This window comes from Misgurnus anguillicaudatus, chromosome 5 (genome assembly GCF_027580225.2).
Source record: "Misgurnus anguillicaudatus chromosome 5, ASM2758022v2, whole genome shotgun sequence".
Classification (NCBI taxonomy): domain Eukaryota; kingdom Metazoa; phylum Chordata; class Actinopteri; order Cypriniformes; family Cobitidae; genus Misgurnus; species Misgurnus anguillicaudatus.
The window spans coordinates 19,545,701-19,570,476 of record NC_073341.2 but is presented as its reverse complement, the minus strand read 5'-3'; the positions used below and the strand labels follow the sequence as shown (position 1 = coordinate 19,570,476).

At 36.7% G+C, this 24,776-nt stretch overlaps 2 protein-coding genes across 9 annotated transcripts in view; both read right to left on the bottom strand.

The window, feature by feature from the left end:
* Positions 1-11,168, bottom strand: part of slc23a2 (solute carrier family 23 member 2) — a 57,187-nt gene extending 46,019 nt beyond the window's left edge. Inside the window, exons 1-2 of one of the 4 annotated variants that reach the window (XM_073867685.1) lie at positions 10,858-11,168; positions 10,044-10,123 (exon numbers count right to left, since the gene is read on the bottom strand). The gene's annotated coding sequence lies outside the window, so the exon portion shown is untranslated. The remainder of the gene's footprint in view (positions 1-10,043; positions 10,124-10,857) is intronic. The other 3 variants (XM_073867686.1, XM_073867684.1, XM_073867687.1) reach the window with 3 other exon arrangements.
* Positions 11,169-14,531: 3,363 nt separating this feature from the next.
* Positions 14,532-24,776, bottom strand: part of kcnip3a (Kv channel interacting protein 3a, calsenilin) — a 73,280-nt gene continuing 63,035 nt past the window's right edge. For 3 of the 5 annotated variants that reach the window (XM_055168963.2, XM_055168964.2, XM_055168965.2), the window contains 7 exons: positions 21,886-22,010; positions 19,536-19,605; positions 19,353-19,423; positions 19,158-19,265; positions 18,971-19,075; positions 17,209-17,271; positions 14,532-15,745 (listed from right to left, as the gene is read on the bottom strand). In XM_055168963.2, the coding sequence (XP_055024938.1) occupies positions 15,698-15,745; positions 17,209-17,271; positions 18,971-19,075; positions 19,158-19,265; positions 19,353-19,423; positions 19,536-19,605; positions 21,886-22,010 (590 nt within the window). In that variant the 3' untranslated portion in view covers positions 14,532-15,697. Of the gene's footprint in view, positions 15,746-17,208; positions 17,272-18,970; positions 19,076-19,157; positions 19,266-19,352; positions 19,424-19,535; positions 19,606-21,885; positions 22,663-23,237; positions 24,660-24,776 lie in introns of those variants that run through there. The other 2 variants (XM_055168966.2, XM_073867682.1) reach the window with 2 other exon arrangements.

Here is a 24,776-nt window from a genome sequence, read left to right as displayed (position 1 = left end):
GTGAAAAACAAAGAAACAAAAAAATCTGAACCTCACACATATTTATTTAACTGAGGTGAAGAGGGTTTATACTATCAACCTCTAACCTCAAAACAGACACATTAAACCCAGAAATTATCATCTCATTGGGAAACTATTATTACTGAAACAAAACTACCGCAACAAACACATCAGCGTTAGTGTACCCGTGGCTCAAAGCGGTTGGGTTTGATCCCACATATTTCTAAGTTCCTTTGAATAAAGGCATTTGCCAAATGCATAAATGTAAAGAGATTTTAAAGATGAACATGAGTTGCTTAAATTATTTTTAGGAAAGTGTTTTTTTCCAAAAAATATATGAAAAAATTATCATCCAGTCAACTACTGTTTTAGCCACGATGCCTGGTGACTGCCGTTCTGTCTTTTCTCTATGAATGATCTCATTATCTCATAATTATAGCCTCTGATGTTTAAATGCTTTAACGTAGACACTCAACCTCTACTAATGCATATTTAGACAAAACATAGAGAGCCTTTTTCTGCAAGTCACTGCCACATAACATAACAACATCTGCCAGGCAGACGGTCAGTGGTGAAGGCCGCTGAGGAAGATCTGGAGAAGATGACATTGAAAATAACATTTAAAAGAATGGAGGGTCATAACTTTTACTTTTTTATTCATCTATGCGTTTAAGGCATAGTGACAGTGAAAATTATGGCAAATTAAGGAAACATTTTTAAAGAATTAAGCAGCTAAATATAATAATTATGTCTCCAGCAGTGACCTTTACTGTCAGATAATACTGAAGATGCAGGTTTTAAATGTGATGAAATACTTAAAAAATCTCTTTGTCATGATTGTCAAATACATACTTACTAACTAATAGAAAAAATATTACTTTTGGTCAAGTCAAGTGTAATGACCAATTACCACTATACCTTTGTTGAATAAATGTTCACTTTAACCTACTTTGCCAATTTCTGTAAAGTCTATTCCAAAGTCTCATAGTATTGGCTCATACGTGCATATGCTTACGGGAAATGATGGGAGACAGGAAGTGTTTAAATGCATGATTGTAATAAAAACTACAGTTAAGGTTCACATATTTGCTCGTTTTACAATTTCTGCAAACATTTCTAAATGCACCATTAAAAGAAAAAAGCTCACATTAACTTATCTCTTTCCGCACAGTGATTGTAAAATAAGCGATAAATCAAAACCAAGCTAGATGTGACGCATTTATATATGACATATTTCAATCTAAATAGTCAAAACAATTAAATAATTAAATAAATTACATATGTATGTATTAAATATGTATAAGTAATGGATGGCATGAATGTATTTATACTGGAATATTAATTGCAGGAAACAATGTTTCATCTACAATGTTTTTAATGCTGCCTTCTGGGTTTAGACACAAACTAGTTATCACAACAACAGTGACAATTTTAAAGGGGAAACACACGCAGGACTGATTTTTAAGCGTTGTCTGAAAAAGTGTTGTGTTCGCTGATACGTTGCACCACAGCCCACAGTTTTTTCAGCTTTTGGCAAATGTTTTCACAAACAGTGGCCTCAAAATGTATTTGGACACTAAAGCTACATTCAAAATGTGTGAATGATGTAAGCAAGTAAATAACATAGTAAATTTCAATTAATAAAATAAACTTTAGTGCCCAATAATTTTTGGAGAAAGACAATTGAGCAGCTCGGATGCAAAAGCCGCTAAACGCCAACATTCAGATTGTGATATATATATTGTGTGTTGTTTAAACCTTCCTATTTAAAAACTTTGCTCTGATCATTCTGAATAAAGTGACTTCCCTGACTCATCATTTTTTATTTTCACTAAAACTACATTCTTGGTTTCCCACTAAGAAACTGACCTTTCCATACCCATGACAACCTATTCTTCCATACGACCTAATTCTCCCAAATATGCCGTTTCATTAGCCCCCTCTGTGGTGACCGAGATGAGAGACAATGGTGTAACAGTGTAGGGGCCCAATATCAGAGGACCACTGAACCAGGCACCACAAGGGGCTTTACTTCATCACAGCTCACCTCCGCTGGATGTCCATACATCTAAATGAAGGATGAATTAAATGAACACATCCACAGGGGCTCTTGGATTTACATCAGTTCAACAGAGACCCCAAAGGACTGAGGGATTTGAATAAGCTGGGATATCTAAAGAGCAACTGTCAGCAGATGTCTGAGGATTTAATGGCATCCTCACGCAGGCTGCATAAGATTTATTATAACACAAGGGTCATTTAAAGATATCTCAGGAAATGTGGCCCAGTAAAAGGTGTTGGGTAAGAAACTAACTATAGTACAAGACAAGTCAAGATATCACTTCAGAACCACTGAATCAGATCTGTGAATTGATTCTTGTAATGCTGGTTACACACCAAAAAAGATTTTTTTCCATCTTATAAGATTTTCAAAATGTGAAAGACCACAAACATGAGGATTAAAAGTCTAGATTTAACAGTTTTGCTCCTATAGATTTTCAACCAAAGTCTTGACTGTGAACACTTCAGAACAAGCATGGTGGACGATATGCACGAAGAAATTTCAATGATAGTGTTTGGAATGATTTTCACAGAAAATTCAAGGATAAAAATAAAATGGTTTGGGTGAAGTCATTGAGACAGCGGGAACATGGTCTGTACAAGTTCACTTTGCATCAACTTCACTTTGTGCTGTGCCATGACTGCTCCATCTTCCATCATCTCGCTTTCTGATTGGATATTGTTTCGTTTCACCTGATTGTCACAAGAGCGTGCGTGCGTTTGTCCTCGGGGTTCCCCAACACATCAGGATTTCTCTTAATATTAAACATGTTTATTATTTACAATTCGCGATCTGGGCGGCGTTCTTCCGATCAGGTTTGGACACTCCTAACAAATCTCAACCAAGAGAAAATCTGATAAGATAATCTGTAGAACCATCAACAGGGTTCTTGCAGGTTTCAGCAAGTTAAATTTAAGACCTTTTTAAGACCTTTTAAGACCATTATGAGTAAAATTTAAGACCAACACGACACATTACTAGAAGCATTCAAATGATCTCAGAAATTCTTAAAACGTTCTATTTTTATTGATTCAGTTATAGAAAAATATAAAATGAACGCAGTTTTAAAACAGATAATCAAAATACATGGAAATACATTATGCTTAACTCTATTAGACCGCGAGTGTTGGCGCCGACAAATTTTACCCATAGCCCTTTAGGAAGACACTTCTGACAATGGAAGCCCAAAAATGGCTCATAGTGAGCCATTGATATACATTGAGTTAGAGGCAAAGAGCTGTGATTTTTCTTAATTAATAGTCAAGAAATGCATTGATTTACAATATTTATACATCACACTAAAATGTGCAAGTAGTATTTTTATAAAATTCTATCAACAATGTTTTTTGACAAATAAAATTCACTAATATTAGATCAGTTAGTATGGTCAGCTGCTGGTTTGTGCCTAGTTTTACACTGCCTCATACAACTTTAAAGCTTTAAAATGCATCACACTCTGTGGTACGTGAGCTTATAGGGGGGGTTTCCCAGACAGGGATAAGAGATTTCCAAACTTGAAAACAATTTGCACTGACATATATTAAAATACATCAAAATGCACACAAGTAATGGTTTTAGTAAGGCATGTTTATTCAAACTAGTTATATATGTCATAATTAAACTAAGACCTAGTCCTGGTTTAAGCTAGTCCCTGCCCGGGAAACCACCCCATAATGTTTAATGTACAACTGACTGTGTGCTGTGTATATATCTTGTGCCTGTTTATAAATATACAAAGAACAAAAGATCACTTTCAATTATTATTAATCCCTAAAAGCATTAATATATGCCTTTTATTAATACAAGTTTTTAATGAATTAATGTATTGCATTTAATTGAATACAGAATCACAGAGCCAAAAAAACACTCCACCCATACGTTTTATGCATAAATATGCACTATATACTGCCATCAGGTTTAAAAGCCTCTCTAATTACACAATAACGGATGAATCTGCATTAAGAAAATGAAATTTACCATTAAAAGGCTGTTTGATATGTGCTGCTAACGTTATCCACTAAGACCGTTTCTCAATCCGAAGGCCCTCCGAAGGGTCGCATTTCTTATTTCAGAAATGGTCTTATTTCAGAATATTAACTTTGAAATTAACTTTAAAATATTGATTATTATTCTTAGTTAATCGTTAATTGTTGTAATATGCTTATGACTTGCGAATGTAATGCTCAGTTAACTTAAATAAACCAGGCGATGCCGTATGCAGCAGCCTGCCTATGTGAAAGGGCTCTGATCTACCGCTGTTCATTTAACCGTAACTGAAGCATTTGCGCAATCAAAACGTTTGAATTGTTCCTAAAAGACAATTGCACTTTTTTGAAATATATGGTTTATTACGGTACTTTCTTGCTTTCCGTCTGTCAATCGCTGCTGTTTGTGGAGATCTGAAGGGGGAGCGCGTTAGGTTCAAGTGCATCGCAGCAAAGAGCAATATTAAAGTCTAAAATATAAAACTGTGTGACACTAAAGTTGACACGCTGTTGGTGGCTCGTGACTCGACGGCCCGACTGTTTAAGTTGATTTTCAATAAAGCAGCATTGATTTTTGTTCGCGTCTGTGTCCTCTATGTTTCAGAACCTGGCAAATGCTCAGGTAAACCACGGGCTTATAAATTACCCCAAAAAAGATTTTTGCTTATACAGAACTAAGTTTAAGGATTGTTTCTCGCCAAACCCACAGTAAACAGTCAGATCACCTGAAATATAGCTTATGGTACGATTTGCGTGGATTATGACAAAGGGCGGAACGTTTATTTTTAGAGACCCACCATCATACACTTTCTGCCTCCGCCACTGATTAAGTTAGTTCTTCAGCGTTTTAAATTACTATTTTATATTCTGCGGACAACGCTTTTTGGGAATGAAAAGAGGTAAGAAATTTAAGACTTGGGTAATTAAATTTAAGACCTGGGATAAAAATCTGGGTGTTTTTAAGACTTTTTAAGGCCTTAAATTTAACATTCTGAATTTTAGACTTTTTAAGACTTTTTAAGACCCCGCGGGAACCCTGCATCAAGTTAATCGGGACATAGCTAGGATTGTCGGTAGGGGGAAAATTGTCCCAAAATCAGCCTGATTATCTTCTGGTGTGTGTACCCAGCATAACATTTATTCATTTAGTACAATAACTGTATATCATACTCAATGATCAGTAATATCCAACATGGCCAGTGTTAGTTACTTTAAAGGCGGAGTCCACGATGTTTGAAAAACGCGTTGGAATAGGAGACGGGCCGACTACCAAAACACACTTATAGCCAATCAAATCAAATCAAATGACGGGTTGCGTATGTGTGGGGCGGGTCTTTCAACAGAAGGTCCAGATTCTATTGGGGTAGGGGCGTGTTTGTTTAGGTGATTTCAAATATAAACATTGGCTTTCAGACATCATGGACTCCGCCTTTAAAGCAACACTAAAGACTTATTGCTCTTTGCTCCCCCTACAGGTTAGAAGCGTAATTGTTCATTACCACTGTCGTAAATACTGCAGCATAGCTGTCTCTGATTGGATTGTAGGTCTGCCGTAAAGCAAGTTTTTGTTGTTTTCATTCGAACTACAGGACCGCGACCCGACGGCTGAAAACTTTTTTTAGTGCAGTTTTGGCTGATAGAGGGCTGCAAAGCGAATGTGAAAGTGCCATTCACCCTGTTTTGAGTGGATGAACCACTGAAACTTTTTTGGAAACGTTATTTTAAGGTAAAAAAAACTCTTGGGTGTTGCTTTAAAGAATTATCCAACTCATGATTCTGTGTTAAAAAAAAGGGAATACGGCAGAAATTAAATTTTGGATGGTGGTAGTCATGTTTAAACTTAATGACACCGACTGAGAAAAGAGGTTATTGATTTATCTTGCACAACAGACACAGCTGATCAAACCACCATGTGTATATTCTGTGTAAGAGTGGCACCATCAAGCACCTGCAAACATGAGGTCATGTATATTGACCATGGATTTTCTACTTTGGGTGGAATTTGTTTTTATGTTAAAAAGTTACATTAAACATCAGACTCTTCTTTACATAGAGAAAAAAAACTATAACAGAAAAAAATACTGATTGTTTGCAGTAATAGTTGAACATGTATGTGTCTAACCAATAGCAACATGCCAGCACTAAAGTCACATAAAGTGACCAAATCTGTGTCTAACATGTTTGAGCCTAACCTAAAATGTCTTACAGAATGAGATGTCAAAGGCTTACGAGAGACAAAACTCAACTGTACTAAAAAAGAGGAGAGAATGAATGACATTCAATTATGATGAGTCCACGATGACACAACAGGAAGGTGTCATTAAAATTTTATGCCCTTACGTTTTGCATTACAGGTAACTGATTACACAAGCCATATAAATAGAAGGTTGGTTTACTGAAAGGATCAAGTAAACATTATTTACACACACACACACACACACACACACACACACACACACACACACACACACACACGCTTAATCTGTGCCCAATATGTGTAATAAACACATTTTTGGTAACTTATTACAATGAGGTTCCATTTGTTAAATTAGGTAACTACATAAGTTACAAACATTGAAAAATACTTCTACAGCATTTATTTATTTTAGATAATGTTAATTTGTTTTTAATGAAGGCTGAGACTAGAGTTTGTGTTTAGTGACCATAGCCTGCTGGTTTGTTCCAAGCTTTTATTACGTTGTTCTCCAGTAACTTAGTTATGGGGGTGAAAAATCAATAGAGTTAATTGGCAATTTCTTCACTCATCAATAAGAACATAGACTTCTGCTGACAAATGCTGATTTGCACTAAGAGAAAGAACAGCTGATAACACATTTCTAGAAATCATTACTGATATAGCGCATGGCAATACATAAAATTTTTAATTTAAGGCGGGTGCTTGATCTCTGAAAGCCAATGTTGACATTTGAAATCACCTTAAAGGGATACTTCACCGATTTAGCATTCAGCTTTGTATCTGTAGAAACCCGGCAGTATTACTAAATGACCATGTTTCCCTCCATCATTTCCCCCTGAGAGGAGAGATATCTGCATTTTGGTTCTGCAAAAAAGTCCTCCGATGATGCAAAAATCGTCATATTACATCATCGGAGGACTTTTTTGCAGAACCAAAATGCAGATATCTCTCCTCTCAGGGGGAAATGATGGAGGGAAACATGGTCATTTAGTAATACTGCCGGGTTTCTACAGATACAAAGCTGAATGCTAAATCGGTGAAGTATCCCTTTAACAAACACGCCCCTAAGCCAATAGAATCTGGACCTTCTTTTGATAGACCCGCCTCACACATAACCCCGGCAACGATGTTGGCAAGTAGACATGCCCCTTACCGCTTATTGACTCTCTTTTACACAGCGTTTTTCAAAAATTGTCCACCCCGCCTTTAAACTAAATAACATTTACCCTAAAAGAAGCCCCACATATTGATAATTTCAAATTACAAAATGAAAAAATAAAGCACCAAATTTAAAGGATCTTGACTAGCATGAATTTGATTATCCACTCCCGACGCCTTCTTAAATCAAAACTTAGTCAAGTTAAAACTGAGCATCTTATTTGTTTAAGCAAAGCATTCCACCCACAACAGCCTGTGCTATAAACTATGAATGTCAAACTCCAGACTTAATTCCTCCGTGCTGCTGTTTGAGGACAAACTTATATATACATTTGTGAATCCTGCAGACACTAAATCAATGTACAGTCCATTAAAGCTATGAATTTTTATCAATGTGTATTTTCCAGGATTCAAACCCATCACCTTTAGCTCTGAACTGCTAACACAAACTAATCTACAGGAACACCTCAAAGCACAAATCTGAACACATGAAATCAGATTTGCTTCAGGCACAATGAATCTTTATGTCTTTGAGTTTGCATACTAGTTTCTTTTCTTGTTTACTAAAGATTATTGGCTGGAATCCAAGGAGATTGCATACTTTTTAAAGATACGTTCAAGGAGGTGCTCGGTACTCTCATATAGTAAATATGAATAACTTATTAATGTAATTATTGGGTGTAATTTATCTCATTAAGTTCATCCAACACTCGAGTGACAGCGTGACTGGAGTTTTTTTAGAAAAATAAAAAGGCCATAATTGATTTAGTTACTCTGACACTTTGCTGTGAAACTCTTGACCCACAAATATGTAAGGAATAATTGACAACGAGTGGTAATGCAGCACGACGCAAAGTGACGTGTGCATTATTTTAATTAAAGGACCAAAGTCAATTATTCCACTTATACCACAGGTCGGGTGTGCGTTTATCAAAAAACAAATGCATACCCATGGAACATCTTAACCAATCAGTATAAAGCATTCAACAGCCCTGTGGTATAAATTCATTTATTAAACAGCTCTCTAAAATGCTAGATTTTGATTGGGCAGTCACAACATTCCAACGTTTGTTCTTTTCAGATAACTACCGCTCAAAACTAATAACACACGGTAACCCAGATGCTGCAAATCATTTTGGCAGGTACAGTTACACAATATTACTAAAAAATTAAATATAAATATGTATTTTAATAACATATCCAGAATTATATATTTACAAATTATTAAACCAAATAGTGTGTTCGTGATTTCTGAACGTCTTGTCTTCTCTGTAAACCAAAAGTAAACATGTTATCCTTGAGGAAGGTCTGTATTAGTTAAAGGTGCAGTGTGTAACTTTTTAGAAGGATTTCTTGAAAGAAATGCAATATAATATACATAACTATATCAGTGGTGTATAAAGACCTTACACAATGAACTGTATTGTTTTTATTACCTTAGAATAAGACATTTTTATCTACATACACCGCGGGACTTACATGAAAGTCGCCATTTTGCACCGCTATGTTTCTACAGTAGCCCTAAACGGACAAACCTTTGAACGCGTTACATCACCACATTGTCTCATATGACAACATATTTCTCTTGTGTCAGGCATCGTAGCTTCTCTCTGTGTTTCGAAAAGGAGGACTGAGCCTTGGTTGCAATGCGCAATTTCACTGCTAGATGCTGCTAAAATCTACACACGGCAACTTTAATGAGCACATAAAATATTTCAAATAAATCAATATTTAAAGCTCCTTACCTTACTTATGAGGTAAATAGCCATGTAATAAGCAGGATAATGTACAGACACCAGGTTGTTATGCGAAATAAGCCTTATTTCTGTGATAACAACCTGCTGCCTATACCTTATCCCTTACATAACACATAAGCCTCTATAGATAATCTCCAACTACTCTATAGGGCTTTTCACACCTGAAATTGTTAACCCTGGGTTATTCTAAACCCAGGGTTAACAGAATCCTGGGTTATCTCTTTCACATTTCACACTGTTCAAACTTAACCAGGGGTTAAGAGATAACCCTGGGTATTCATAATTTGACGTTTCACACTGTGCATTCCTAAACCCTGGGTCAGGAGTCTCCAACCCAGTTTCAACACACCTGTCTGTAATTATGATTAGCTACTTCAACTGTGTTTAATTCGAATCATAACATTCTAACCCTGCTTCGTTTCACACTGCATGCGTTTGGCACCACAATGCAGGGTTAACACCACAAATGCGGTGCTAACCCTGCTCCAGAGCAGGGTTTCATAACCCTGGGTAAAAAGCGGTGCTAACACCGCTTTCAAATTACAGGTGTGAAACGCTCCTTAACCCAGGGTTAAAAGCAGGGTTTAGAATGAAGATAACCCAGGGTTAAGCGCAGTGTGAAAACCCCTTATGTATATCTAGATGGTTTCTGAACACGTTCTGTCATTCATACCAGTACTACTGATTTCTTACCAATGACTAGTATGTACAATTGTATCTAAAGCAGGTAAATTAACAATGGTTTTATTATAGTAAAAGTTAAGTTGCCATGTTTTTATTGATTACCATATGCACACAGTTTTACTGCAAACAGCATGGTTAAATTATGGTTTGTATCTAATATGGTTTTGTTACAAATAAACTATAGTTGTGTGGGTACTCACTGCAAGTTTGAGTCTTCAAACTTTTAGGTGCCAGGCAATTTCTGTCATCTCAATCATATAAGGTGTTTTTTCAACCACAGCTGTATTGTGAAAAGTTTATAATTTAATAATTACTAGAACAATGATATTTACGTGAGGTAAAAAAAAATAACGTCAAGGTTGCATCTCATGAGTCATTTATGACGCCAGACATCAGTGAGCTTGGCATGAATCAGCAGCAAGGCTTACATTAACTTCCTCACATGCTTCATTACCTCTTTCTCAAGATAATAAAAATTAATAAACACGTATAACACCTTACATGCTTCTCAAAGACTGCAAGACAACAAGACTCCGTTTAGTCAACTCACGCTGGAATGTGTCAACATTGGTAGCATCCTTACACTGATGGATACACTACAGGCAAAATAAGCGAGATAGCACATCTCTAAGAGCACGTGTTCCTTTAAAAAGAGGCCGTGTTTCAGCTTATAATTCTTTTAAAACAATAGTGGCTGATCAATAGGCTTGAACGCCATTCATTGCTCTAATATTAAATGTTGACCATATACACGTTACTGAGGGTGAAGTGATCGCGTAACAGCACTGTCTTAACTGTATTTATTATATTGTGCACAATAAATAAATTCATTAGTTCAATTTCTGACTACCACATCGTATTTTTTCAACTGGAGGTCTAGGAGTACCGATATGATGCGAGTGGGACATTTTCTAGTTGTGTGTCTAATATTATGACTACAAGGTATTGTAACACAATACACTTAATAAAATGAAATGTACAGCACGTGTCCAATAAATCAAATTCATCACTTACCTTTCCAGGAAGAACAAACGATCTCCTCTTCTGTAATTTCCCCCTTTGATTTGTCTCCTGGTAGCTTAGCTAAGCGCCCTTTATCACTACTGAAAGCAAATACAGGGACGAAGCCTTTCCTAAATCAAAGACTTTCAGCGAGACTTCGTAATATACGATGAGCAGAGGACAAGTGTCGGGATATTGCTATTATATAGCCAGCACACAGAGAGAGAACATGGGACACAGTGGCATTTCAACGCATGCTCAAAACAAACTCTTACGTCACTACGCGCGCAAGTTCCTCCCTTCCGATGACTCTCGGCCAATAGAATTACGATGACGCAACACTCCCCTCATATCTTGCCGGTGTCGTACCCGGTCGTACCTGCCCGGTGTTTCCATTCGCCCGCCTACTACAACGAAAGTCCCTTTTTAAAAAAAACGATTTAATAAAAAAAATCATATCTACTTAAAAGGGAAAGATCGATATTTATATCAATTGCTAAGATCGCAATAAAACATACGTTAAAGCTTACATTGAATGTACATTGTCTCTTACTGGTGTATATAAACACTTGTTAGCCAGATGCTCCAGCTACAAAGGCTGGCAAAAAAGCCCCTCCCCCAGAGAATGTTGGTATTTGACGGTTGACGATTGGCTCATTGTACTCGAAGGCGGGACTTCCGACCGGTAGGCGTTACACTTCACCCCATTCATATTAACAACAGCACTGCGCCATCGAGATAACTTCTATAATCTTTGCCTCAACCTCCTTTACCTCCATCTATCTCACAAGACCCTCATTACCTCCGATGGGGTATCTTTCACAGTAAAAATGGCGCATTTTGCTAAAGGCCTTATGTCGCATTTCAGCGCACCCTAGTGGGTAGCACTTGAACATCATTACTTAACTGACCTATATTTTATGAAGTCATTTGTTATGGAATGTGTTTATGTAACGTTACTGTTTTATTAAATATTTTGCATTTGTTGTAAAACACTAGTCCGAGCATAAATACACAAGATATCCGAGATGATGAGCTAGATGCACTTGTGTGAACCACAGAAAAAGCATCACGTGTTCTTCAAGTGCAGCTGTAAATTATACATCTAAAAGAATAAACAACCAAAATGAATTAATAACTAATTACAATTTCTGTTATAAATGTGTAATGTTTTTTCATTGGTATAAATAGTACATTGCAGACATATGTACAGGGAGGCAACCTCATGACCTGTCTGCTTAAGTTTGCTGAAGACATCTAAAACAAGCAGATGCTGACTGTTGTTTAAAAATTATTTTGTTACATGAAGGTTTTTATTAACTGAGTAGCAAATAACAAGTAAATCTTACCTAATTTCTAAACATTTAAGTAATGCAACGTTTACTCAGTCATATAAATTTGTACTGCCCCCTGATGGTTTATAAATGAATATGTTTGGTAACAATGTTTTCATAAGTCATCTTTGTTGTACTTGTTTTTAGAGATGCTTTATTCTGTATGGTCACACCGGTTTAATATATATAAAAAGTTGATCTTCTAATTTTAGAGTACAAAAAATATTATACAATATTAATAAGGTGGTATGAAAACAATAGAAGGCTATGGCTTATTCATTTAGATAGATTTTTAAGTAAACAAGTAGTGTGTATAAACACTTGAAACATAAAACCCTATTTAATTGATTTTTATTCCTATACAATAAGCCATATGCAGTAGCTCTCTTACGCATCTTTACTGTCTGTTAATGTGACACACATTTATTAAATGCTATGTGGATGAAGTGGTAATGTTGGAAATATGTGTATAAGTTATGAAATGTTTTATTTTTGATGTCAGAGCGTTTGGTATTTGATATCATGTTTAATATTGATTTAAAGTAAACATTCATGTAATGGCTTGCACCAACACAATGCCCATTTGTTGGATATACATGATGTGAGATTGCGTGTGTATCATCCCTAATTTAATATCTGCAATATGGCAACTTAACTAAATATAGCCTAGATCAATAAATGTACAGAGTTTCTGCTCAGAATAAATGTACAAGTGATGTTACTTCTCGAAATAACAGCAGGTTAGAGATCAAACCTTTGGCTGAGCAGATTTTCTACATACAGGAGAAAAAACTAAACAAAAGAGGTTCGTATCTATGCTGTCTACTTACTGTTTTTTGTTTAAGACCTCATTGGCCTTAATTCGGTTGTGCTTATTAATGGATGTAGGTTAGTGGGTTTATGAGCCTTCCTGAAACGTATCAATACCTTATTCTTTTAATTTATTCAACGCAACTAAATCAAAATAAAAAGTAAAGAAATGAGAGCAGATGAGCAACCAAAAGCAAAGGAGGTGGGAGTAGAGGGTGTCAACAATTAGATAAAGACAAAGATATTACAAATGCAGCACACTCAGACACCCAAAGCGAACAAAACAACATCATGTTGGGATGAATCATCAGAATATGGTCAGACTTGCATAAACACGTTGACCACGATTATATACACATTAATGTCCTCAAACTGACACACATTGAATTGTGTGATGAGTTACAAAACAGGTCACAAGACTCTAACAAATGACCATGATGTTTCGCTTAATTTGTAGTTCCTAAAATGCCTCAACTCAAAAATGTGTTTAATTTCCCACATGTCTGCATCTAATATCACCCAGAATAACCTTTGTTTTTGACTTGCATAGATAGATGTTCAGTGCTGAATCTGAATAAGGCTTTTAACATAAACCAGTCTTCTGATTATATGTATATGCACTCACCCAAAGGATTACTAGGAACACCTGTTCAATTTCTCATTTATACAAAGGTGTAATGGTGTGGGGGATGTTTTCTTGGCACACTTTATGCCCCTTAGTTCCAATTGGGCATTGTTTAAATGCCACAGCCTGCCTGAGCATTGTTTCTGACCATGTCCATTCCTTTATGACCACCATGTACCCATCTGATGGCTACTTCCAGCAGGATAATGCACCATGTCACAAAGCTCAAATCATTTCAAATTAGTTTCTTGAACATGACAATGAGTTCACTGTACTAAAATGGCCCCCACAGTTACCAGATTTTAACCCAAAAGAGCATCTTTGGGATGTGGCGGAACGGGAGCTCCGTGCCCTGGATGTGCATCTCACAAATCTCCATCAACTGCAAGATGCTATCCTATCAATATGGGCCAACATTTCTAAAGAATGCTTTCAGCAACTTGTTGCATCAATGCAACGTAAAATTAAAGCAGTTTTGAAGGTGAAAGGGGGTCAAACACAGTATTAGTATGGTGTTCCTAATAATCCTTTAGGTGAGTGTATATATGCCAGCTATAAACCATGTTTATAGTACAGTAAACATGTCATTATACACTATTCATGTCATATTCATGTCACATACCACACCCACACCCACACGCACACGCATCACAAATAACATTAATAGACACCTTTTGGTTTGGATCAAGAGCAGTGCATCTTTTAATTATTGGAAATACAATAAACTGTATCTGCTCCGATCAAATAAACACTAAATAAATAAATAAGAGCATTTACAATTTAGTGAACTGCAACTGAACTGAAAGCATATTTATACTCACCTACCTATACAATTTTATTTCTTCATCTATAAGTATTTGCCCACATCCCTATTTAACAACATAAGTGAAAAGGATAAAAAAGGCGTAAAATCTGCATACGAGGAAAAATGTACAACAACCGCTTTATTCCTGATATTACAATAGTCAAATGGAAGAGCAAGTTGGCCATTGTGCATCCTTTACCTCATGAAAGAATAATAAAATTCAGCCTTGACTAAACAATATATAAGAACATAACCATACAATAAAAATAAACAAAGCCAAAGCAAAATCCAATTTAAATGAGCATCAAAACATATGTAAACCACATAATAAGTAACTCGAGCATTTCAGTTTACGTCCAAACCCTGCATGACACTGTCTGACAAATAAATACATTCCCAAAAATAAAATGCATACTCAGATTTAAAGCAGACTAAAATGCTTCTATATATTAAATATATTCCTTTTGATATACCTCATTGCTGTGCAAGAATAAAATGTGACCAAACAAATCATCCTGGTCCCACTGATATGTGCAATACAAGTTTGAGCAGAACTCATAATCACAGGTACACTAGGTTACTTCACACATACAGCTTCTTTAGCTTTGCTTACGGCCTTTTGTGGGACCTACTGGCTTACAAGGAAGAAAATGTACAACTTTGTCAGTCTCCATGCAAGAAAATCACTAATATCTCACATATTTGGACAAGCATGCTTCACTTCAGTTTTTCTTTATAATCACATTTATTTTGTTCATCCGGTGAATATGTTTTTCGCTGCTTGTGGTGTGCTTCAAATTACGAAGGTTACGTCAGGTCCCCAAAAATCCACATTTTCCATACTTTCCTTTAATGGTATCTGTGTTAGCTGGAAGGTTGATATTGATTTCCTTTATTCATAAGGCAGAGGAAAGCAGTCCAGGGATGGTTTTCATACGTAAGTTGAAGACTCCATTGGAACCATCAGTAATACAAAACTTGGCTTTGCAACTTCAATTTCTCATTCTGATCCAAAAGTTCCACCAAAGGTTGCCAGTATCTGACAGCAGAAGAGATCCCAGCCATTCAGTCTTTAATTATTTTTTAAGTAGTCCCGCTGAGAAGACGAAACGGTGAGCCTGTACTGCACTTGGCTATGTGATCTATTAGATTGATTAGAAGTGCAGCAGGCATTGGAGTAGTGCTACAGAACAAGACAGAGTGACTGCTGTGCTAGTTTGGTATATAGAGAGTGATCTGGGACATCGAGGGTGTTTTAGTGTTAGATTCACTCACAATCTATATCACGTTTTCAAAGAGCTGCATGGAGTTCATGATGTTGTCATCCTGGAATGTAGAGGTAAGAAAGCAGTATGAGCGTTTTAACTAGAATGATATTAACTTGACAGCGTACACTCTCAAAAATTAAGGTGTTATACAATGAAGTTGTTGAAATAGTACAATGGACACACTACAGTATTTTTGTCTTTAATATCTAAAAAATTTAAATCAAGATGCATTTTCTTGATGAGCAAAATAACCTAAGAAAATAAGTCATATTTAAGGGAATTTGTGCATAAAACAAAAACAAAAATCCACCAATGGGGTAAGAAAAATAATATTTTCTCTTAAACACTTAATTCTAGAAACATGTAGCCTAATAAGTATTTTCATACCACATTTGGCAGATTTATTTTTGCTTGTTTTAAGTCGTCAAGTAAATGCATCTTGATTTAAGATTATTTTTATTTTTGTACAAAAAAAACAGACAAAAATACTACAAAAGTCATTTTTGCAGTGCACTCTTAAAGAGCACCTATTTTGTTGCTTAAAAACAAGGTTATTTTGTGTATTTGGTATAATACAGTGTGTTTACGTGGTTTATGGTTAACTCTTTCTCAGCCAGCATTTTTCATGATTTTCACAAAAGTTTGATGCCTCCCAGAAAATGCTCTTCTTAAAATATAGAAACATACAATATATTAAATGAAAGAACAGACCCTCTGCTTTAAAACAAAAAAATTAATAACTCAATTAAAAACAAGATTCTGTCTAATGAAGACTTATCTGTTGTTATCTTCTGGGCATTTTCACTTTAACATTATTAACTTTAAATTGCTCATATTTTAAAACTGTGGTGAGCATTTAGTTAAAAGCTATAGTGAGTGGTGTATTTCTGTACGTTTTTATCATCAAAAAAAATAATAAACTGAAAAACATGTATACCGTGAAATATTCCGTTCCGTGAAATAAAATGACTCATTCCGTGAAATAGATTTTTGGTAATTCCGCCCACCCCTATACCGTACATTTTTGTAGCTCCAGATTTCACAGAAAAGCTCTGTGTCCCTGATTGGCCAGCTAATCTGTAAATTGTGATTGGCCTGAATACCTCTGATGTCAGTCGAAAATGTGACTCTCCTTACCATTGTTAAAAAAATCGGTCACAATGCAATGCTAATGGAGTTAACTTACAGGCTGTGAGTCAAACCGTGAGAAATTATGATAATGTCGGTCTTTACTACATCAACAGGCCCAGGAAGTAAACTGTTGCCTACAATCAGTGTGTTTGTTGTAGTCCAAGAAAAGACATTTACGTTGGAGACGATAACTCGCATCATCATTTACTTTGGGGTTTGTACCTTTTGCATATTGTTAACATGTACTTATACACACTTACACACCAAAGGAAATTTAAAAACGTGAATCGGAAAATAGGTGCTCTTTAAACAATGCCATAAAAGAACGTTTTTTGGCCCCTTTGGTGTTTCACAAATTTTTTTTTAAAAGTATAGCAAATAGAAGCTTACTTTCTGACAGGTCTCGATAAACTCCTCAATAGTGACCACACCATCTCGATTTCTGTCCATTTTCTATAACACAACGAGAGGAAGTGCAGATGACCTTTAAATTTTGTACTTTTTTGTATGTTTTCTGTATTCACATACAGTATGTGACCCTGGACCACAAAACCAGTCATAAAGGTACAATACATTTAATACATTTATCCATCATCTGAAAGCTGAATAAATAAACTTTGATGTATGGTTTGTTAGTATAGGAAAATATTTGGCCGAGATAAAACTATTTGAAAATCTGGAATCTGAGGGTGCAAAAAATCTAAATATTGAGAAAATCTCATTTTAAGTCTTTAGCAACCGCATCCACTCACAAAAATAAAGTTTTGATATATATTTACGGAAGAAAATTTACAAAAAATCTTCATAGAAAATAATGGGGCGGTTTTCTGGACAGGGATTAGATTAGTTTTAGATTAGTAAAGTAAATGTAAGAGCTGTCCAAACTGAAAACAACTTGCACTGACATATCTTAAAATACATCAGTTTTGCCTCAAAATGCACACAAGTAATGTTTTTAGAAAGTCATGTTTGTTACAACTTGTTATATTTCCTAATTAAACTAAGGCCTAGTCCTGGCTTAAGCTAATGCCTGTCCGGGAAACCAAACCACCCCTATATACGAATGATTTTTGGCTTAAAAGATAAATCAATAATTTTGACCCATACAATACATTTTTGGCTTTTGCTGCAAATATACCCATGCTACTTATGGGCCGATCACACCAAACACGTTTATGGCAGTTGCAAGCACCTTTTTTGAATGATTTTATATGGCCAGTGACCATTTATGCGCACTGAACGCCTTGCATTTTTTGCCACCTGCCACACCACGGGTTTTTTAAGGAGTGCTCGGAGCGGAAAAATGTCCGTTGTCATTCTTGTTTTTCCATTGTCCGATCAAATGACTGCACTCACTCACTGGCCCTGTCCCACATGGTGCACTTCATGTGGACTTTCGGTCTCTTTGCCTTTCTGTGCATGCTCGCCTAGTCTATGAGTCTGTAGGGTGTCCCATCTGTCATTTTTATGCTCATCAGCGCCATCTTTGCACCCTTTATGCGGTCTTCAGCGAAGCCCGCACTGCTGCAGGCTCCACACACTTTACCAATCCAAAAGTCCTTGCGAAAGATGACGGATGGGAGGAGTTCACACTGATGGGCAACTTCTCTTCCTATTTCTGACGTTACACTTGAGTATGTACCAAAATACGACTTCGGTGCGCCCTCGTGGACTTGCGTCAAGGTTCCCTAAGGTCTGCACTACATGATGTCATCAAAGTTTGGACTCTAAGGAAGTCCACATGTCCGCAGTATGCCATTTGGGACAGGGCCTCTCTTTCTCCTCAGGTCAGAGCATCCTCTTTTTAAAGTTTTTGCTAATATTACATTTAACAGTAAAAGAGCGCTCACGCTTTGCCCAGCAATATAAAAAGCGTTTCTAAGCATTCAAAACGCTTTGGGTGTGATTGACTAGTTTTGTGGTCCAGGGTCACATATACACTGTGCATGCTATCTGTCAGCTTTCATTGGGGCTATACATAAGAAGTTCCTGTTAGTACCTTAGAGGTACATATAAGTACCAAAGAGAGCGTATTTGTATCACTTTCAAATATATACAGATCTATACCTAATAGTACTTTACAACCTTTTTAAAAAGTACGCCTCAGTCACAGTTGGGGTACATATTTTGACCATTTATTCTAATGGTGTACCTGGAAAAACTTTTCCACATGTTCAGATGGAGCATCATCTCTCACACAGGGGTAGGTATACCTGCCCATCATGTCGTAGATGGACTTCATGATTAACAGCATCTCCTAAAACACACACAGCCATCCATTCGATGAAAAGAACAAGTAAAATATTTACACCATCAAAGCATGAAGGTTAAGCGGGCACCTCCTTAGTGATGTATCCATCCTTGTTGATGTCGTAAAGGTTGAAAGCCCAGTTGAGCTTCTCGGTGACGGTCCCTCTCAGCAGCACAGATAAACCAATCACAAAGTCCTGCAGGACGGTCAGAGAGCAGACAGTGATGAAATGAAACAATTGAAGGGTGATATGAAAAACTATTGAGATGTAAGGAATTCTCACCTCGAAACGAATAGAGCCATTTCTGTCAAGGTCAAATGCGTTAAACAGGAAATGGGCGTATGTGGTTGCATCTGAAGGAATGATAAAAGAGAAGTAGAATCGAAATTAGTTCCCCTGATGGGGTTATGGACATCACTAAGTGATTAAACAGAAAATGTATGTGAATAAGTGAATCTGCTGTACCCCCTTGAGGAAAGAACTGAGAGTAGATGGTCTTGAAAGTTTCCTCATCGACTAAACCGCTTGGGCACTCCTGAAATGGAAATAGTAGAGGGATATCTAATTAAACATCTAATTAAACAGATAATGGACTAATTCTCACTGTGCCACAGATGATAAGAGTTTAAAAAAGTGTGTTGTGCTAATTTGCTTTAAAGAAGAAACCCTGCCCTAGATACTGTAGTACACATCTGCTATAAGAAATGCACATGATGACAACGTTCATCATGAAAGTCTGTGTAAAGTATTAAAAGTGTTTTCGGATTGTCACACCACAGGAAAATGTGTTATTAACCACCAATCCAAATTTGAATGATTCAAAAAACGGCAAGAAAAATAAGTTATCAATATCTTGAAAAAATTGTCGGGATTCTCTGCTCTCAAACTCTGGGGGCGTGTCCGCTTATGGTGCTGAAACCACGCCCACTTGCGACAAGCTGCCATTTCTCTCAAATACCGCTACAGCTAGGGTGGCCATTCGTGCCAGTTCCGCCGGACACGTCCCGAACATGTTTTTGGGTTCGTTCTCCGGAAGTCGCCTTGCTCGACTGCATACGTCATCGAGGTTCTCACATTTCAGTTAAAATACATTAGAAAATTAAGATTTATTTCTTTTAAGACATACAATCATTGTAGTTTCATTCGTACCTTGAAATGTAACGGTTGCTTTTTTAAAATTAAGCCCGAAATATTAAACCTTGATGACGTATGCAGTCGACAAACGCGACTTCCGGAGAACGAACCCGAAAACATGTTCGAGACGTGTCCGGCGGAACTGGCACGAATGGCCACCCTAGCTACAACCTGAATGGATACACACCAGTAGCATATTTTCTAAGACATGTTTATAAAAGATGCTTAAACATACTTAATTAAACTAAGGCCTAGTCCTGGCTTTAGCTAAGCCTTATCTGTGAAACCAGGCCTAAGTGTTTTAAGGGCTCTATTTTAACAATCTAAGCGCATTGTCTAAAGCGCACGGCACACGGGCGTGTCCGATTCCACTTTTGCTAATTTAACGACAGGAAAAAAAGTTTATGCGGCAAGCGCACGGCCTAAAAGGGTTATTCTCGTAATGAGTGATGGGAGTGTTTTGGACGTAACGTGCAATAAACCTATAAGAGTCTCAGCTCTCATCCCCTTTAAAAGCAAGTTGCGTCGTGCCTAAGCGCTATTTAGAAAGCAGAATTTGTAAACGAAAAAACTAAGTGGAGGAAGAAGACCAGCAGTTTAAGATTGATATTAGAAAACTGCATTGTTTTCATTTGTATTGAAACTGTTATTTTTTGGTATTAAAACCTTTAAAAGTCATTTTCTTTCAGTCATGGAAGTAAAATTAGCAGGCTTTTAATCCATTGCTGTAAATGAATAGCCTACATGATCTGTGTAATCTAAAAAATAATTTACAAATATGCAAAAAAGATTTGTACTCTAAAAATACTTTATTTGTAACAAACAAGAGATAAAGAATTTACAAATGTGCTGATAGCCTTCAGCACTCAGACAGCGCCGTGAGTAATTTGAAAAGCATTACTTAAAAATGTTTCTCATCTCATCATATCCACAGAAACAAAGTCATCCTATACAATAAATTTGTGGGTAGCATTAAATAAAAAACATTTAAAAATATATGCAATATAACGCCTTCTAATGTCTCATAATTAGTCCTCATTTATGTCCAAGAGACTCAATTATAATCTTTTACATTTTAATCCTTTAATTTTTTATATTTAAAAGCATTTTTGTGCTGCTGCGCATTCATGTATGTGATAAGCAAACCCGCATTGTCGTCCCGTTTAGGCGCATATTACTTATGCGCTCATTAAATAAAAAAAACATTATTGCGCCATTGACTTTAGACTGGGTTTTAGTTGGTCAATGGCGTAGTCTATTTTAGTTGCCTCAAAATAGTAACGCGCCAACAATGTGCCCGAACACCCCTCATTTTCAAACCAGAACGCTAATTGACACAAAATTGGGCGCAAACGCAATTATCATTTTAACAACGTGGTGCTAAACGTGTAAAGGATAATTGCGCCGGGTTGAAACTAGAAAAAGACACTTGTGTCGTGCATTGCACCAGGAGTATGATAGAGCCCTAAGAGTAGAACGTTAAAAAAATGTTTTATGATGGGGGCTAACCCTAACCCACACTTATAATACACACGCTTCTTGCATCATTTACTATTTTTAAACATAAAACTTGAACAATCTACTGTATAAGTTTGCCTGAAACTAGTCTATCCCAAAACCATCTCACGCTGGTTTTAGAGCCTGCTTTGTCGGCTTTCAAAGGTCTTTAGCAGACGCTTACATTTTTGAAGCCCCTGTACAGAGACTGCAGCTCCTTCTTGGTGAATTTGGTCTGAGCCTGCAGCTGTTCCAGACCCTCAGGCTGGTGTCGTACCGTGGACAGCTCCAGGTCACTGTCACTGCTGTCTATGGGAGAGAAAGAGCAAAAAAGAGAAGAGAGAGAGGAGCGAAGAAGAGAAAAGGAGAAGAAAGAGAAGGGGAGGGAGATTATGGGATGCAGGACGGGACGGGGTGAGAGAGCATTATAAAGAGAGACAGTGCAAGGAGAGAGAGAGAGAACAGAAAGAGGAAGTGAAAGCAAGAGAGTTAGCATAAAAGTGGAAAACAGGCAGGAAGTGGATAAAGAGAGAGAAAGAGGTGGTTTGGTTTGATAGACAGGTCAACATTTTCTTTATTCATGTGATTGACTGATGATAAAATGTATATACAGTAGGATTTCCATGTCAAGTGTAGCCTACTAAAGCCAAAATGTTTGGTGTTTTTTGTTTTCAAAAAGGAACTGAATCTGCTTAGATCTTATGGCTGCAAAAATATTAATTACAACTAACTTTGTGAATTTTTAAAGTAATAATTTGAAATAACATCAAAATCTGAAGCACAACACCTGGCCGGCAATTCCTGGTCATACAACTGAGGAGCCCGGTTTTTTTTACATTTGGAAAACCTTTAATCTTATAGTTCTCAGTCATCAACCACATGATAAAGAAAGCAATCTATCAAAACAAAAAAGATTAAACTAGATAGAAAACTAAACCAGACAGGTGCTTATACTCACCGTCTTAACACAAACAAACAGAAAATGAAACAGAGAGGTACATGGAGGAAAGAGAGGGTCGGAGAAAGTGAGAAGAGGAAAAGAGAAAAATAGTCAATAGTTTAGGTGTGCTGAATCACAAATAATCAAAATGAATGATGGTTAGTGAAACAATGATGGTGAGAGAAATGATGCCAAATAGTCAGTGAAACCTTAAGGAATGAAAGATCTATTATTGAAAAAGACATTACCTAAAAACTCATATTATTACTACACTGTAAACATGTATTGTTTCACTTAAATGTTTAAGTTTAATCAACTTGAATTTACAATTCATCTTTTGAATGACTAGTGAGAAGTTATTAGTTAAGTTTTTTCAACTTTATTTTTATAATTTATAGCAACTCCTCACTAGTCAAGAAAGCTGAAATTAATTGTAATTTCGAGTAAATTAAACCTAAAATTTTTATTGCAACAAGGAATTTTTTTATAGCCTATCGCTTACAGACAAAATATTGAAATATGAATAAATACAGTCGTTTCCAGAAAAACATATTTCCTAACTTTTGTTTATTCCCTTTTCTCTCTCTCTCTCTCACCTGTCTCTGTTATATCTATGAGTCCGAGCAGATGCATAAGTTTGAGAAACATGATGACCAGGCAGACGATGCCCACCGTCTGTAAACCTTCTGTTTCCCATCTCACACTCATCCTCGTACACTTTATCTCAACAATAATTCACATGCAAGACCCTGCACTTGATCCTCCAGGTCAGTTTCCTCCACAACAGCAGAATGCAGAAGCTTCATTAATTCCACACTACAATATCTTGTAAAAAATAAAGCATCCTGCATAGTTGGCTGATGCCCTCTTGCATCAAACAACCGAACTCCAAAGAGAGAAAAATTCTAGCCAGATTTGCACCTGAACACTTTATGACCCAATCTAGCATTTGTCTTGTGTCCAGAATCAATGGAGCGTCCAGATATATCCTGATAACTGCTTGCTTCTTTCTGTAGTCTCATAATTCCTGTGCTTCTATTCCTCTCACATCTATTTAATCTTCCGCTCGTAATTTTCAGAGGGAATTGAGGAAACTTCCACCTCGACTCTAATATGATCATATGAAACGCACTCGGGGGACAAGTTCGTCCCAGTTAGATTCAGATGCATACCCAATGTTAGTCTTCGACTTTAACTTCTGATGATAAAAACCTGATTATCAAAAACTCAAAACAGGTGTGACTTGAAATATGTTTCACACCATTAAACAAGTGAACACAGGCTTGTAGTACAAAAAAACTTATCCTAATAAAGAAAAAAAGATTTTATTGAGGTTTTTTTACTTCTGTGAAAAAGCAAACAAATGCGAATTAAAGCTGTAAGCAACGATGGAAGGGCCCACCACCCGATGGCGTTAGAAAAAAAGTGAACAGTGGGGATATGAATTTTAGTAGGTAATTATATGTAGATATTCAATAGTGTTTTTATGTGCCACACCTCCTGTTGACAGCAGGTGGCGCTATGACTATAACTAATTGTTGTGATATTGAAGTGTTCAGGACAGGTTCCCTGTCAAAAGTATGAAGTCTGGGACAGGCCGGACATTGTATGCCTGAGTTACAACAGCTTTCTATGTCATAGTGAAACATCAAACTTTGCCAGGCTGCCAAAGACATGTTCTTTAACGCAAATTCAAGATCTCTGCAATTTACCATCACAAAGGCCTTTAGATGAGACTGACCGAATACGATGATGATCTGATAAAATCTCTAGTTAAAGTATGAAGCCAGGAAATGCCAAAATCTGCACAGAAATCACAATGAAATTTCAAAATGGTCGACATCCTGTGGGGTTTAGAGCTCGGCTTCAAGAGACTTTTTGTAGGTCTTGGGATGTTAGATGATGCTACCAAATTTCGTATCTGTACGTTTTTCTTAGCGAGTAGGCTGCTCTCTTGAACTTTTGTAGGTGCCGCTATAGACCCCTTCACGATCCACGCCACAGGCAGCTTCCACCGCGCATGCCGGGGCCAGAAAAGTCATTACAGCAGATTGAGTCGCATATTATTCGGTATCATCAAAAATTCCTAATTACGTCGCGGGCCGTGAAAACCGCACCAGGTCCTCCGCCAAGCC